The sequence below is a fragment of the Engystomops pustulosus genome, chromosome 4 (genome assembly GCF_040894005.1).
Source record: "Engystomops pustulosus chromosome 4, aEngPut4.maternal, whole genome shotgun sequence".
Taxonomy (NCBI): Eukaryota; Metazoa; Chordata; class Amphibia; order Anura; family Leptodactylidae; genus Engystomops; species Engystomops pustulosus.
The window spans coordinates 193,139,372-193,154,699 of record NC_092414.1 but is presented as its reverse complement, the minus strand read 5'-3'; the positions used below and the strand labels follow the sequence as shown (position 1 = coordinate 193,154,699).

At 39.0% G+C, this 15,328-nt stretch overlaps 1 protein-coding gene and 1 long non-coding RNA gene across 8 annotated transcripts in view; one reads left to right on the top strand and one right to left on the bottom strand.

Annotated features, from left to right (window-relative positions):
* Positions 1–15,328, top strand: part of LOC140127925 (uncharacterized) — a 282,936-nt gene that overhangs the window by 20,139 nt on the left and 247,469 nt on the right. The window lies entirely within an intron of this gene.
* LOC140127923 (adhesion G protein-coupled receptor E5-like) overlaps positions 1–15,328 on the bottom strand; it is a 102,908-nt gene that overhangs the window by 27,379 nt on the left and 60,201 nt on the right. Inside the window, exons 7-11 of one of the 2 annotated variants that reach the window (XM_072149141.1) lie at positions 12,870–12,995; positions 6,248–6,294; positions 2,544–2,630; positions 1,021–1,186; positions 314–415 (exon numbers count right to left, since the gene is read on the bottom strand). In XM_072149141.1, coding sequence (XP_072005242.1) covers positions 314–415; positions 1,021–1,186; positions 2,544–2,630; positions 6,248–6,294; positions 12,870–12,995 — 528 coding nt within the window. The remainder of the gene's footprint in view (positions 1–313; positions 416–1,020; positions 1,187–2,543; positions 2,631–6,247; positions 6,295–12,869; positions 12,996–15,328) is intronic. The other variant, XM_072149142.1, reaches the window with a different exon arrangement.

Sequence of the window (15,328 nt, the reverse complement as noted above, 5' to 3'; positions counted from 1 at the left end):
TCTGTTTTCCTCTTTCTATGAATCCCTTAACTATACACTACCACCTGCCTGTAAGGGTGATGTCAGACGTGCTGCTTTCTCTGCGTTTGCAAACGCAGACAAAGCCGCACCCACCGGGTGGAAACGCCTGCGATCGAGAACGAGCCACCGGTGTTTTGCATTAAATTAACGCAAAACACGGGCGGCTTGTTCCTGACCGCAGGCGTTTCCATCTGCAAACGCAGACAAAGCGGCACGTCTGACATCACCCTAAGGGTGATTTGGAGCTGATAGACTCTCCCAGTCTCAAAAGTTGGACAAAAAGGCCATTTACCTGTATTTCCTGCAGCTGCTTTAGAATCCAGTTGTATGTGGCTTCCTTTTCCTTTAACTGAGAGTGTGCCCTCATCTACTTTCCCATTTGAAACTTGAATTCCTATGGAAATATAACTCTTTTTTAGTGATTATATTATGTAATATTCAGTTGTCAAGAATTTTCATCAAATTTGAATAAATGTAAAGAATTATCCTTAAATTTTGTAACACTGGATCAAAACTAAAGGCTGCGTTCACCTGTTGTGCAAAGGGGGGGGGGGTTTCTCCCAATCGTATAGGCGTTTAGAGGTAAAAGCTTGAGACTGGGAATAAGGCTGCATTCAGACGACTGTTGGGGGGCGTATATATGGCCGCAACCTTAGGTGCATAGGCTGGCAATGGCCGCACGGAGCGATACGGTGCAGCACACGGGGAAAAGATCGGACATGCCCACATCTGGTGTTTATTCCTAAAAAAAAGTGTTTATGTATAAATGCATATGCGATTGGGAGAAACTCCTTCACTCTGCGCTTGAATTGTGTTTCTTAACTTAATTCAAATGCATTGTGTGAACGCAGCCTAGAAAGAAACTAATCCCTCCACCTTCCTGCAGATTGATCTCCTCACATGCATTCAGGGTTGCATGTTTTTGGGCAGTTTGCAGACAGAGGAGAAAAGGTTGTGAGAGGGGCCATAGAATGAAGAACACACCATGAGAATACTCACTGATAGTTTCGTTCGTGTTGGCATATGACACAGTTTTCTGATCCAAAAGTGCCAAAGTCTGCACCGTTGCTTCCACAATACTCAGTAATTCTCCCACTCTCTGTAATCTTTCCGTTTTATTGGCATGGCTTAAATCATCAATCAGATCATCCATCCCCCCTAAAAGCTTCCAGGAGCAAAATGACCAAAAGTAATGAGTAAACACATTGCTACTTCGCAATTTCTAATTATTCTTATTTTCTCTAAGGCGACATGTACGCAAACCTTGTATTTGGGTCTGTTCTAGCTGTTGTTTCAAGGACTAGCACAGGTCCCCATGTATATAAGTGGGCTCATACACATCTGTTTTCCACAGCCCCAGGTATGAGCCAACTGCTTGAGCAGCAAATTTTGTAGCTGGTCCAATTCCTGCCTGTGTTTGGAGCCTAGATGGCATTTTTAGCCTTAACATTGCATGATGGAATAGTACGGCACATCATTGTAAAATAATTATGGAGAGGGCTCACAGGGTTCATACACTAGCCAGAAGTTTTGGAGAGAAAAGGCCATGGGGGCAGCTTCAGCCAACGAGAGGCCTCCTTGGACGTCACAACATTTTTCCAGGGGACTTTACTCTTCTTTTGTTGTCCCTTGGAGGGCATTAATTGTCTGATGCAGGTCACTGGGCCACTCGCTACTTCCTTAATCCATGATAAAGGAAATCTACCACTTAGAAAAGCACATTGTAATCAAAGCACTCTCACATTTAGCTGTGTGCACACTGCTGCTGGGACTTCTCTTCTTTATACATAAAACAATGTCAATTCTGCAAAAGTCGTCGGGTGCTCCTGTGCACGTCACACATGTCTTGTAGTAATTTATTCATGCCTCCTGCTAATTTTACATCCCGTCCCCTCTCTCAGATTCAGCATTGCCCGAGAGCCAGTGACTTCACCCTCGGTAAGGTCCCTCAGTGCGCAAATGCCTGTTTTTGAGAGGGAGGCCATTGAGGGAGCTGAGAATTAGCAGGAGGCAGGAATAAATTATTAGAAGAAGATGCCCTGTGTGTTGTGCAACAGGAACGCCCAGAGCTAATTTGCATAAATTAGAAAGACCCTTTTATTGCAGAATTGACAGTGTTTTATGGATAAAGAAAATAAGTCTGCCTCAGGGCGGATTCCCATGTGGTGTTTTAGTTGCGTTTTTAAACGCATCCAAAATGCAAGTGGGAGGGGTTTGGGCCAAATAAAAGAAAAGAAATGTATGCTTTCTTGCCAAACCCCCTCCAACATGTGTTTTAGATGCATTAAAAACCCAACAAAAACGCCACATGGGAATCCGCCCTCGGTGTGCACACAGCTAAATGTGAGTGTTTACAAAGTGCTTTTCTAAGTGGTAGATTTCCTTTCACAGTGATAGCAATGTTGGCAGAAACCACTTGTACAAGGTTTTAGCTTTTTTTACTCAATTACACAGGGCCTGACCTACAAAAACTGTGTCATATGTGTTTGAAGTTTTAGTGTCGCTACTGTTTGATATCTTACCTGCAACACTGAGGGTTTACCCTGGCTTGTAACATTTTCACAATACGGTGTAAATCTCCTACTGAATTTCTTCAAGTTGCATTGGAACTGGATGGAAACAGAAAAAAACTAAGTTTACTCTATTTCCCCCATTTCGATGATGGACACTCTTGTGATTGTTTTCAGAGCAGTGGCTGACATCTGTAATACTGTCACATCTGTGTCAGATTCCACCACAGACAATCAGACAGTTTGTTACAGCGAGGACAATTGCTGCTACTGGAAACAGTAGTAGCAAAAGTGGAGGTAAACTTTTTTTTTTTTATACAACAACATGGAATCTTTGGAAATAAACAATTTAAAGGAGTTGTCCAGAAATGAAAAATTTTTACACAGTTCTGAGGGCATAAAAAATAACAAAAAGCCTATATTCTCCTCCTCTGGTGCTCCTGTTCTCTCACAGTGCAGCAGCTTTAACCCCTTACTGACATGTGACGTAATAGTACGTCACATGTCGGGTCCCGGTACATGGAGAGGGCTCGCGGGCTGAGCCCTCTCCATATCCGGTAAGTCTTTGCTGCATATTGCCATCTTTCCGTGGATCGTCGTTCCCCATGACGTCATCGGGGAGTGGCGATCCGTCGCCATGGTAGCTTTGGGTCTCACGAAGACCCGAAGCTACTTCGGGTTAACCCATTCATTATCTGAAAAATAGTAAAAATAAAAATGAAAAAAAAGTTAAAATAAAAAAATTATAATAAAAAAATCAAAAAATTCAAATCACCCCCCTTTCCCTAGAACTGATATAAATATAAATAAACAGTAAAAATCATAAACACATTAGGTATTGCCGCGTCCGAAAAGGCCCGATCTATCAAAATATGATAATGGTTTTTCACTGTGTTTAACCCCGTAACAGAAAATCGCGCCCAAAGTCGAAAATGGCACTTTTTTGCCATTTAAATTTTTTTTTTAAATTTTATAAAAAGTGATCAAAAGGTCGTACAGTCCTAAAAATGATAACATTGTAAACGTCATCAAAATCCGCAAAAAACGACACCACCCACAGCTCCATACACCAAAGTATGAAAAAGTTATTAGCGCCATAAGATGGCAAAATCCCCCCAGAAAATTTTGTACAGGAGGTTTTAATTTTTTTAAATGTATGAAAACATTATAAAAATTATACAAATTTGGTATCCCCGTAATCACACCGACCCAAAGAATAAAGTAGATATGTCATTTGGGGTGCACAGTAAAATCCGTAAAATCCAAGCCCACAAGAATACGGCGCAAATGCGTTTTTTTACCAATTTCACTGCACTTGGAATTTTTTTCCTGCTTCCCGGTACACGGCATGAAATATTAAATACCACCATTTTGAAGTGTAATTTGGTACGCAGAAAATAAGCCGTCACACAGCTCTGTACATGGAAAAATAAAAGAGTTACAGATTTTTGAATGTGGGGAGTGAAAAATGAAAACGCAAAATCGAAAAAGGGCCGCGGCGGGAAGGGGTTAAACAAACAGCTTTGACAGTGACTTGCAGCGCCGTAGGAGAATGGGACTGCCGGAGTAGGTGAGTATAAGCTCGATCCAACACATACTTCAGTTCACCCAGTCTGTTACCATTTATACTTGTCAGGTGAACACTGATCCACCTCAAAGCTTGCACCGGCAGTTACAGTAAATAAATATAGTAGAACAAAGGAGCCCAGCTAGACTTAAAGGGTGCATTCACACATGGCAATTAAAGCATGTGTTTCAAACGCAATGGGGCAGATTTATCAAGCTGTCTGAAAGTCAGAATATTTCTAGTTGCCCATGGCAACCAATCACAGCTCAGCTTTAAATATTCATGAGCAATGGTAAAATGAAAGCTGAGCTGTGATTGGTTGCCTTTGGCAACTAGAAATATTCTGACTTTCAGACAGCTTGATAAATCTGCCCCATCGTAACAGCTGAAGAGAGATTTGCCTGAGTAAATTTAGGCCACCAATTGCATTTGTAAAACGCAACTGTTAACACATGTGTTAACAAATACATGTGTTAACATCACCAGTAAGGGTCAGGCATTGAAGGCAACCTGTAAACATAACCCCCATTTTAGGGCTAGCACATGTTCCAAAAGACCATAACTTGAGAATGAAATGTGCTTTTGTCATGTTTGTGAGTAGTATAGATCTGCTATAATCAAATAATGTAAGTTACTTGCCTCTCTGCCGAGCACCCATGCTGAGACCCGGGGGCAAGAATTAAAAATCTGCCCCTGGATCTTTTCCCCATCCCACGCGCTTCAGTCCCTCCCTCTGACATCACACATGGGTGGCTGCTAGGAACCAGGGAAAGAGATGCCTGCTCCCTAGCTGAGCCTTTCTGATGCAATGTACGCAGTATACAAGGCAGGTATATATACATAAAAGATGGTCACATGACATAGTACAAAAAAGTGCTTGCCTTGTGCTTACATGTGCAATTTTGGCAGATCAAGATAAACTGCAAAGAATCATGACATGAGCTGATTTCAAATATACCATATTAATGTCATAATGATCAAGATATTGAAGTCTGTATCGTGTCTATCTCCAACTAGGCGATAATTCTTGTAGCTATGCAGAACAGCCAGGGAAGTGATATATTACTTGTCATTTTATGATTTTACTGCTACACTATCTTGATGAGCATCATTATGACATTAATATGGTATATTTGAAATCAGATCATGTTATATGATTTTTTGCACTTTATCTTGATGTATTTCTGTGAAAATTACACATGTAAGCACTGTGCACTGAACACAGCTCTGCTATACATTACCTCCCCCTCCTGGGCTTAACTGAGGAGGATAGCAAATAAATTGCTGGATATAGGTAACACAGATAAAAGACAAAGTTGTTCCACATCCCTAGAGCTATTGATTTGTGAAATTACAGTTGTTCTTTAAGAAGAACCGAATAAATACAAGATTTCTTGTGTTCCCAAGACTCCTCTTCTCTTTGTAATTCGCCAACAGTAGCGCGGGCAGAGCCAGGTCCGTGCCTTCATCCACGCACGCTGGTAATGAGCCCGTAATGTGCAAGCAGGAGCTGCTGCTTTGATGCTCTCCCCTACTGCTGCTGTCCTCAATAAAGAAATAGAAATAGGCAAACAAAAGTTAGGCGAAGACACCAGTGTCATAGCGTGTGCGGGCGGAGGCACGGACTTGGCTCTGCCCCCGCTACTGTTGCCAAATTAAAAAGAGAAGAGGAGTCGTGGGGAGCAACAGAAATCTTAGTCCACTTGATAAAGGGTTACATTTCCCTGAAACGTGTTGTGTTTTTAAGACCTTTAATAAATCAGTTCTAAATATCTAAACTCTGAGTGCGCCACCTGATTGGACCACAAACATAGACCACTTTCCACATATCCTGAGTAGTGTGGTGATATTACACAGGAGATCTCCTTCTGGAGGCAGCACCGGACCAATGCTACTTCTAAGCATTCAATAGCGTTGTGCCTATCTTAGCACAACCATGCACGGTGAGCTTAATATTCACCATCACACCTAAATCTATCCTCAAAGATGTCATGCCTTTCTTTACTACATCATAAGCATGTCTTAGCTCAGAAAATCAGCTTTCTGTAGTCTTTTTATACAGTGTTTGTGAAGTTTATCTTGAGTGGCAAAGAAGCTTTACATGTATTATTGTAAATTAACCAGCAGAAGGAGGAACTGTAAATCTTACCGATTTATCTTCACATGAATCATTTCTTGCATTATATTTGCATTTCACTGAGGAGAAAAGAATATGGGAATGGTAATAATGGAATGGGAACAATGATCACATTTATACTGATCCATACAATATAATAAAGCAAAAATTACATTATATGCAAAATGCTGTATTAGTGGCGCTGCATTAGATTATATAAAGAAAAATATGTGATTGTCAAGCTGTGAGAATCAGTCATACAAGCGTGGTGGTGCTGGTATCCTGTGTCATAGGCCCATACATCCAAGCAGAAGAAAAGTCCTCATACATATGACAATATAGCTTTGCCTAAGCCACTTGATGTATCCGGCGCGACGAGGTGGGGCAATATGCGGGGCGCCAGCATATGATAAATCTTATGCTATGGGCTTCCCCTTTTTAGGCGGTTTAAAATGTGTTCTCACAACACAAGAAAAATCCTAAAGACTTACATTTTATTAGTATATAGTTTTTAGGTCTGAAAATATTTTTGGAATAATTTTAAATAATAATTTAGAACTCTTTCTTTTTTAACCCTTCCCGACATTTGACCTACTATTACTGGATGGCAGGAGGTGCGTTCCCGCAAAATGCAGTAATAGTACGTCAAGCTGCTGGCGCCGGCTCCTGAACTGAGCCGGCGCCAGAAGCTGCGGGTGTCGGCTAACACCCACGATCGTAGATTTCTCTGATTGCGGGTGTTAACCCCTAACACGGTCGCGCTGACCATGGCGTGTCAGGGGCATTTAGCTGGAATCTGCGATCTGCTTCTGACAGCACCCAGCTGTGACACACTGAGCATGTGCAGCATGCTCAGTGTGTCACATAATACAGTGTAATACATCTGTATTACACTGTATTAGGTGAAGAATAGCTTGAACAAGCGATCCTCTGATCGCTTGTTCAAGCTAACCTGTAAAAGAAAAGAAAAAAGTTAAAAACACTAAATAAACACACTTTTTAATAAAAAGATTTAATTGAATAAAGTTAAAGTCCCCTAAACACAAACATTCCCTATACACATCTAATAAAGTTAAAAAAACTGAAAATCACCAAAATACCCCACATATTTGGTATCGCCGTGTCTGTAAGAATCTGTACAATAAGTCAGAAATATTATTGGACCCGTAAAAACAAAACCCGAAAAACTTGCCAATAATGTAAATTTTCATAAAATCCCTTCACAAAAATGTTCCAAAAAGTGATAAAAAAAAGGTTATGTGCACCAAAATGGTACCACTGAAAAGGACAACTCAACACTTAAAAAATAAGTCTTAAACCAGCTCTGTCAACTAAAAAGTATTAAATTTATATCTCTGAAAAGATGGCGATTCAAAAACAAATGAAATTTTCTTTATATTCCTTTTTTTCCTGTAAAATATATAAAAAACTATATAAATGAGGTATCACCGTAATCGTAGTGATCTATAGAATAAAAATATTATAGTATTTTTAGTGTACGACCCCCAAAATATACAAAAAAAGAAACCCAAAATTGACAATTTTCTTTTCCTCCATACATTAAAGATTTAATAAAATCTCATCAATAAGCTAATGACCCACTAAAATGAAGTATTTGTAAAAGTGCATCTTATGTCGCAAACAAATAAGCCCTTATATGTCCAAATGCCAAAAAAATAAAGATTGTATAGCCATTATAAAGTGACAATGCATAATCTGCTCTGAATGGCGCAGCTTCCCTTCGATGCCCTGGCGTGCGCCCATACAGCAGGTTACCACCACACATGGGGTATTGTTATACGCGGGAGGGATTGGGGATCAAACTTTGTGGAGCGTTTTGGTATTTTATCCACTGAGAATTTGTACATGTTTTGAAAAACACATTAATTTAGCCAAAAAAAATGTAGTTTCAAAATTGCATCCGATTTTGTTTTAACCCCTGTAAACCAATTAAAGGGTTAACAAACTTCATAAAAGTTGTTTTACGTACGTTGAGGAGTGTAGTTTCTATAATGGAGTAATTTATGGGGTTTTTACTTTTATTTAGGCCTCTCAAAGTGACTTCAAACCTGAGCAGGTCCCTCAATAGCAGGATTTAGCTTTTTTATGAAAATGTGAAAAATTGCACCTGACGTTCAAAGCCCCATAACATCCTACAAAAGTGATAGTATGTATAAAAAACCACGGAGGCATAAAGTAGACATTCGGTGAATGTTAGTTATTACGTTTTTTGGTGTTATGACTATGTGTGGAAAAAGTAGAACATTTTGAATTTCGAAAATTGAGAATGTTTCCAAATGTTCACCAAATATCTCATTTTCTCATAAATAAATGCAAAACATACCACCTAAATTTTTAACTAACATGAAGTACGATGTGTCACGAGAAAACAATTTCAAAGTCACTTGGATATGTTAAAGCGTTCCGAAGTTATAACCATTTATAGTGACACAGGGCAGATTTGAAAAAATGGGCCGTGTCAGGAAGGTGAAAAGTGGCTTCGCCGTTAAAGGGTTAATAACTTTTTTTTTTTTTTTTTTTTTTTAAAGCAAGTTTACAGGCTTTCAATGTAGTACAATATGCAGTAGGCCCCAAATCTCCCATTTAGTCACTACAGAAATCCAGAATATTTGTAAGGAGAAACAAACTGTTTTTCTAGATGCTCATACTGCTCTGGATGTTTTAGCACAGTTTTTCAAGTCCAAGATTTGGCCTGTTTGTTTGCAGGGAGCCTTATTATATGTGTCAAAAACAGTCTATAAAACACTCAATGCTTTTGTAAAAAAAAAAAATGGCAGATTCCCACAGTTCTGACATTTCTTAAACACACGTGCCCATGAATGCATATTTGATGTGCATAAGTTTCACACATTTACAGTTTTTTTGAGGTTACATTTTGTTGCCTACACATTAAAATTTTGAGTGCAAATAAATATTTTTGTGTTCTTTTAGTTGATAAACACTATTTATAGGTTTTTTATGCAATTTCTCCTGAGAACAGAGGCCTTTACTCTTTTGGGCGCAGAATGGAAGGAGCGCTCTGCAGCTGACCGGATTATAGTTTTCTCATTGGCCCCTTTTGTATAAAATTTTAGCCTTTCCGTTATTGGGGCCATGTGATAGCATTTTTTTTTTGCAGGATGAGATGCTTTTTCCAGTCTTACCATTTTGGGGTTGGTATCACCTATTGTTGAAAATGTATGAACTTTTTTTTTTGAGGGCAGCAGTAGAAAAGCATCAATTCTGTACTGGATTTTTTCCTTTTATTTTGGTGTTCACCCTATAGACTAATAACCATGTTATCTTTATTGTATGGGTCAATATGATTTTTCCCCCTAATGTGGGGAAAAATCTATCATTTGTGCACCGCCGTCTTCCAAGTGGCAGAACATTTTTACTTTTTTGGCTACGGAGGTGGTTGATGGCTTGTTTTTGCGAGACATGTTGTACTTTATATGTCATATCCTGATTAGGCCGGGATATGATAATCCAGCTGCATCCAATAAGACATATTGAATATAACAAAGAAAAAAGAGGGATGCATATGTGCAAAATAAACAAAGTAATTTTTATTATAGGTACACATAGACACAATTAAAAACCATTAAAAAGTCCTCAATCGGACATACAAAATAAACCAACAGACAGTGGTTTGGGACTTATGAATAATAATTGCAAAATGTGCACTCTGTGTATATTGCAATGTATCGTTCTGGAGTACATATGTTTTTTTTATCACTTTTTATTATATTTTTTGTGGGATTAAATAGGTAAAAATTATAATTTTTGGTGGCTTTTTAACAGTTCTTTTTACGGCGTTCATTGTGCAGTTTCAATAATTATTTACTTTTATTGTACGGGTTGTTACGGACGCGGCGATACTATATATGTGGGGTGTGTGTTATGATTTAGAACCCGCTGAGCCGCATTAAAGCTCAGCGCTCTGTGTCCGATATATAGGACGCACAGCATTAAACAACGTTTATGTGAATGCAGTCGATTTTTTACCCTGGGATGTAATCCGGTCCAGGCCACTTTAACCTCGGGTATAATCAGGGCTGGGGGTATACTCTGGCCTGTTAACATTGGGTTATGTACAAGATGGGTTCTTTAAGTTTGTTCTTAAATTGAAGGGCTGGCACACACGATGCTTGGATAGGGCAGAGAATACAGCGGTCAGGAGGAAGGATTGTCTTACTGCCCAGACGAGCAGCCCTACACCCTAGACTGCGTTTTTGCATCTGTATAAATAAGTATTTTTCGTGAGTGCTGATAGAAATATGACAGAAGGACCTCAGGGGGGCATGCGTAATACATAACAAGGTACTGTTGTTGGGCTTAAAGGAAACCTACCACTTGTAGTGGCAGGTTTCTGATGGAAATACCGGGCACCAGCTCAGGGTGAGCTGGTGCCGGAGCTTATTTTCGTTAGTGTTTTAAACTGCGGTATCGCGGTTTAAAACACTTTTTAAACTTTATAGCCGGTGCAGGCAGGTACGCGCTCGGCGCTTACCGTGCGCACGGCTACATAGGAAGTGAATGAGAGCCGCGCACATGGTAAGCGCCGAGCGCGTACCTGCCTGTGCCGGCTATAAAGTTTAAAAAGTGTTTTAAACCGCGATACCGCGGTTTAAAACACTAACGAAAATAAGCTCCGGCACCAGCTCACCCTGAGCTGGTGCCCGGTATTTCCATCAGAAACCTGCCACTACAAGTGGTAGGTTTCCTTTAAGGAAATTATCATGAACTGCAGCATTATAGCTATTCAAAACAGTACAAAATATCCAATTTGTGATATAAGTTAATTCTAAGAACCACAAATGAAGTTTATCTTAATAATTATGGGCAAGATAGGACAAGGAAAATACAAAAGGAGTCAGGAACAAAACAAAAGGGTGCGCCATGAAGAGCAGATTAATAGGGGAACATTATTCCACTAACCTGAGCCATTAACAAATCAGTATGTGTTGTCTATTCTCCTGACAAGAAGTATATATTTTTAATTACTCTAATGGTTTGTAGACAGATTTTGCATGTCCTCAGTTTCATTATTTTTGCGAGTACATGCTTTTCTTGGTATTGAGCATTTTGGTAATTACCGGTATTTTAAAAAAAATGAGTTTTTATCACAATGTTACATAAAGGGTGACTTGGCTGTCAGCTCTTCATCATAACTTTCGGTCTGCTTTCAGGAGGCAAAAAGGTGTTTATGGGTGTGTAATCCATTTATTTTGTAGGTTGTTACTGTTTGCAATATCCAGTGATAGTAATATTATAGATATATGTTCATGCTGACATAAACACTTTACATGTTATACGTTCATATTTAGAAGGTGTGCTAAAGGGTATATTGTTTGAGTCACTTATTTGCCAACTATTAAGCCAAGGCAATATGTTTATTAGAGTTTATGCTCCAAGCTATGCAACACCCCAACACTCCCGCGAGCACCATGAAAGCAATGCAACAGGCCCTTTAAAAGCAACCTTCAAAATGAGTTTGGCACCGCTCCCTGCTCTATATGTTGATGTGTTTTATATGTTGAATATGGTTAGGAACAATGTACAATCTGCTCGGCTCCTCCTGCTCTGTAACATGCTACCTACAGATAGGACCGTATATATAATCTGTTTAGATCCTCCTACTCTATAATATGTTTCAGGTGGATAGGGCACTATGTAAAATCTAAACAGCTCCTCCAGCTTTATAATATACTGCCAATCGTTAGGACACTACATGCAATCTGCTTAGCTCCCCCTGCTTTATAACATTCTGGCTGCAGATAGGACATTATACACAACACGCTAATCTCCTTCTGATCTATAATATGCTGCCTGCAGATAGGACAGTATGTATAATCTGCTCAGCTCTTCCTGCTCTATGCAGGCTTTCCCCGAGTTGTCCCCCAAGTTGAAACTGTATATTTTATAATTGTGGTTCTAGACAAATTTATTTTTTTGCCCCAGTAACAATTGGAGATAAAAATTAGGACCAAGGATTATCAATAAATCTTCATTACAGACACCTTACAGCTGATCATTGCAGTCTGGGACTATAGTAAAGCATCCAGAGAGCTTCACCGGAGGTCACAGTGGGCAGAGGGGTCCGTCTTTAACTAGTGGTCGTCTGTAAATTGGATGTCCTTAATTAGGGGACCGCGTGTAATATGTTTTATGTGTATAGGACACTCTGTACAATCTGCTCATCTCCTCCTGATCTATAACTTGCTATCTGCCGATAGGACATTATGTATAATCTGCTCAGATCCTCCTGCTCTATAATATGTTTCATGTGGATAGGACATTATGTACAATCTGCCCAGCTTGTCCTGTTCTATAACATTCTTCCTGTAGATAGGATATCATGTACAATCTGATCAACTCCTCCTGCTCTGTTAAATGCTACCTGCGGATAGCTCACCATATACAATCTGATCAGTTCCTCCTGCTTTATAACATGCTGATTCTTTGTTATACCTAATGCAATAATGCTTACTATTTGTATCTAATTTTAGGATAATTTGTCATCTCGTTCTCCATGTATAGTAATAATATTTTAAAGAAATCATTGGTTTTAATATCACAAAATATGACAAATGCATTGGTAAAGAGGAATAAAGCAAGCATGTGCTATGGCTGCGGGAGCACTTGTATTTACCATTGCACTGTGGGTACTTTAATCCCAGTGAAATAGCTCTGAATCCTTCTTGACAGGAACATGAAATGGAGCAATTTTTGGAAACACATATTGCTTTTAAACCACACAACATAACTTTACACTTTTCTGTGGCAGAGAATAAGAAAAGTTTCATTAAGAAAACACACAATATTTAGACAGCTTTAGGATTTAACAAGATGTGTATAGCTGCATTCAGATTGACATTGGAGGCTCCATTATCCATGTCCTGTAAAATGAGGGACACCACAAAAAAAAATCTATTGAACCCATTTCTAATCAGCGGTGGCCAGTGGGTAGATGTCTGTAATAAGATGGATCCATTCTGCTATCAAAATCAGTGAACAACACACTATTTCCTAAATATCAAGGTCCTTGTGTAGTCCTGTGTGAATTTATAAATTGTATATATTCTAAAGCACAGAATAAAATTGTAAATGAGATAATAGTAAAAGAACACTGATCAAAATTAGAGAACACTTTCAACCTGCAAATTATTGGTGTTAATCTTGCACCTGGTGTTAATTACCTTAAATATCTGACAAACCCTACCTAATTTTCCAGTTTTTACTGACTTGGCAAAAATGTTGTGCCGTTCCAAAGTGACTGAACCCCCCCCCCCAGCAACAAGTTGTCCAATGTTGTACAATGTTGCCCTTGAAAGGACAGATATAAGAGTGGATAATGCAGAGAATCTGCATGGGTAATCTGCAGAAAGAATCAAAAAGCTAGTCTCATCTTTGCTGAGGAGCATGTTGTTTGGACAGGGGAGAAGTGGTTCACAGTTCATTTTAGTGATGTAAGCCAGTTTAATTTTTTGGGTCTGAGATGAAACATTATTTTTGTCGACAAACTAGGGAAGGCTGAACCCAAATTGTATAATCTCTTGGCAACATGTGATGTAACTGTACATCATATGTTAGTTAAGGGTGTATGGCACAGGGTCACAGGTTGAGCCAGCTCCAAACAAAGCAGGTGTTAGCTGCATTATGCAGCTAATACCCACATATAAGTGACCCCTAGGGTGCTGCCATCATACATAATGACTGTGCCAGATGGCCGTGCAGCATCTTGGATCCGGCCGGTGTCCCTACTAACGTCATTTGTAGGTATTGGCCAGTTGCATGATAGCCAGGACCCTAATGCAAGGCTCCTTGGCTGTCAAAGCAGGATCTGTAAAGGAATTTGCTGTCAGCGGGTTCTTTTACAGATCCAGTGAATTTAAAATATACTGCAATACTGTAGTGTTGAAGTATATTGTGTAAGTGGTCAGACCCCCTAGGGTTAAAGTACTCTAAGAAGTCTAAAAATTTTGTAAACAAAAAAAAAAATTAACATGAGAGTGCGACTACACCTTCAGTTTTTCAGATGCAGTTTTGATTCTTAAACCAGGAGTGTAGTGAAAATAGAGCAGGAGCAGCACCACTTAGGCGTTTTTGGGACGTTTTTAGTTTCAGATGGTAAAAAAACGCGTCCGTTTTTTAAAACGCATGCTTTTTTTGTCCTTTTTAATTGCGCAAATTCGGAAAACCGGACAAAAACGCATGCGTTTTTTGCTATCTAAAAACGCACTAACTGAAAACGGCCCAAAAACGCCATGTGTGACATCACCCTTAATCATAAGTCACAGACCTTTATGATGCACACCTGCTTTTGGCTTCAGAAATTGCATTTTAAAAATTGAATGTGTGGCTGCACCCAAAATGCTTAAATCCCCCCTTTCCCTAGAACTGGTATAAATATAAACAATAAAGATCATAAACATGTTAGGTATCACCGTGTCCTAAAAGTCCCAATGTATCAAAATATTAAAAAATTTATTTCCAGAGGTAAACCTCATAACGGAAAATGGCGCCCAAATGTCCGAAACACCATTTTGTTGTCATTTTGCAACGCATAAAAAATGTAATAAATAGCGAACAAAAGATCATCATGTCCTGCAAAAAATGACACTATATATATATATATATAATATATATATCAGCCAGGTTACGTACTATCCTCGCAACTCCACCTAAATAATGCAAAGGCATGGATCCAGCTGGTGAAATATTGGATAAAATATAACTTTTAATAAATATAAATAAAAAAGGAGTAATCATATACAGTACTCCTAATGGATAAAAAAGGTAGTCGTAAAATGCCACCCTCAGCATAACATTGGAAAATCCAAAATAGTGACCAGAATCACTGACAGTAACAATAAGGATAGTGCATCATATAAAACAAAGTGATAGCCCACAATGATGGGTATCCCTATTGGCTATAAAAGAAAATTACACAACCCAAGCGACTATAGAAATACGTAGTATAAGACAGCCAAGCAGACTTCGTAACTTAAATGAGAAAAGGGTATATTAACCTTGGTATGTTCTCAAAAGGGAATCTTCCCGGGTGTATAGGTTTCTGCTATTAGTGAAAACTGAGATATAGAAAGAAAT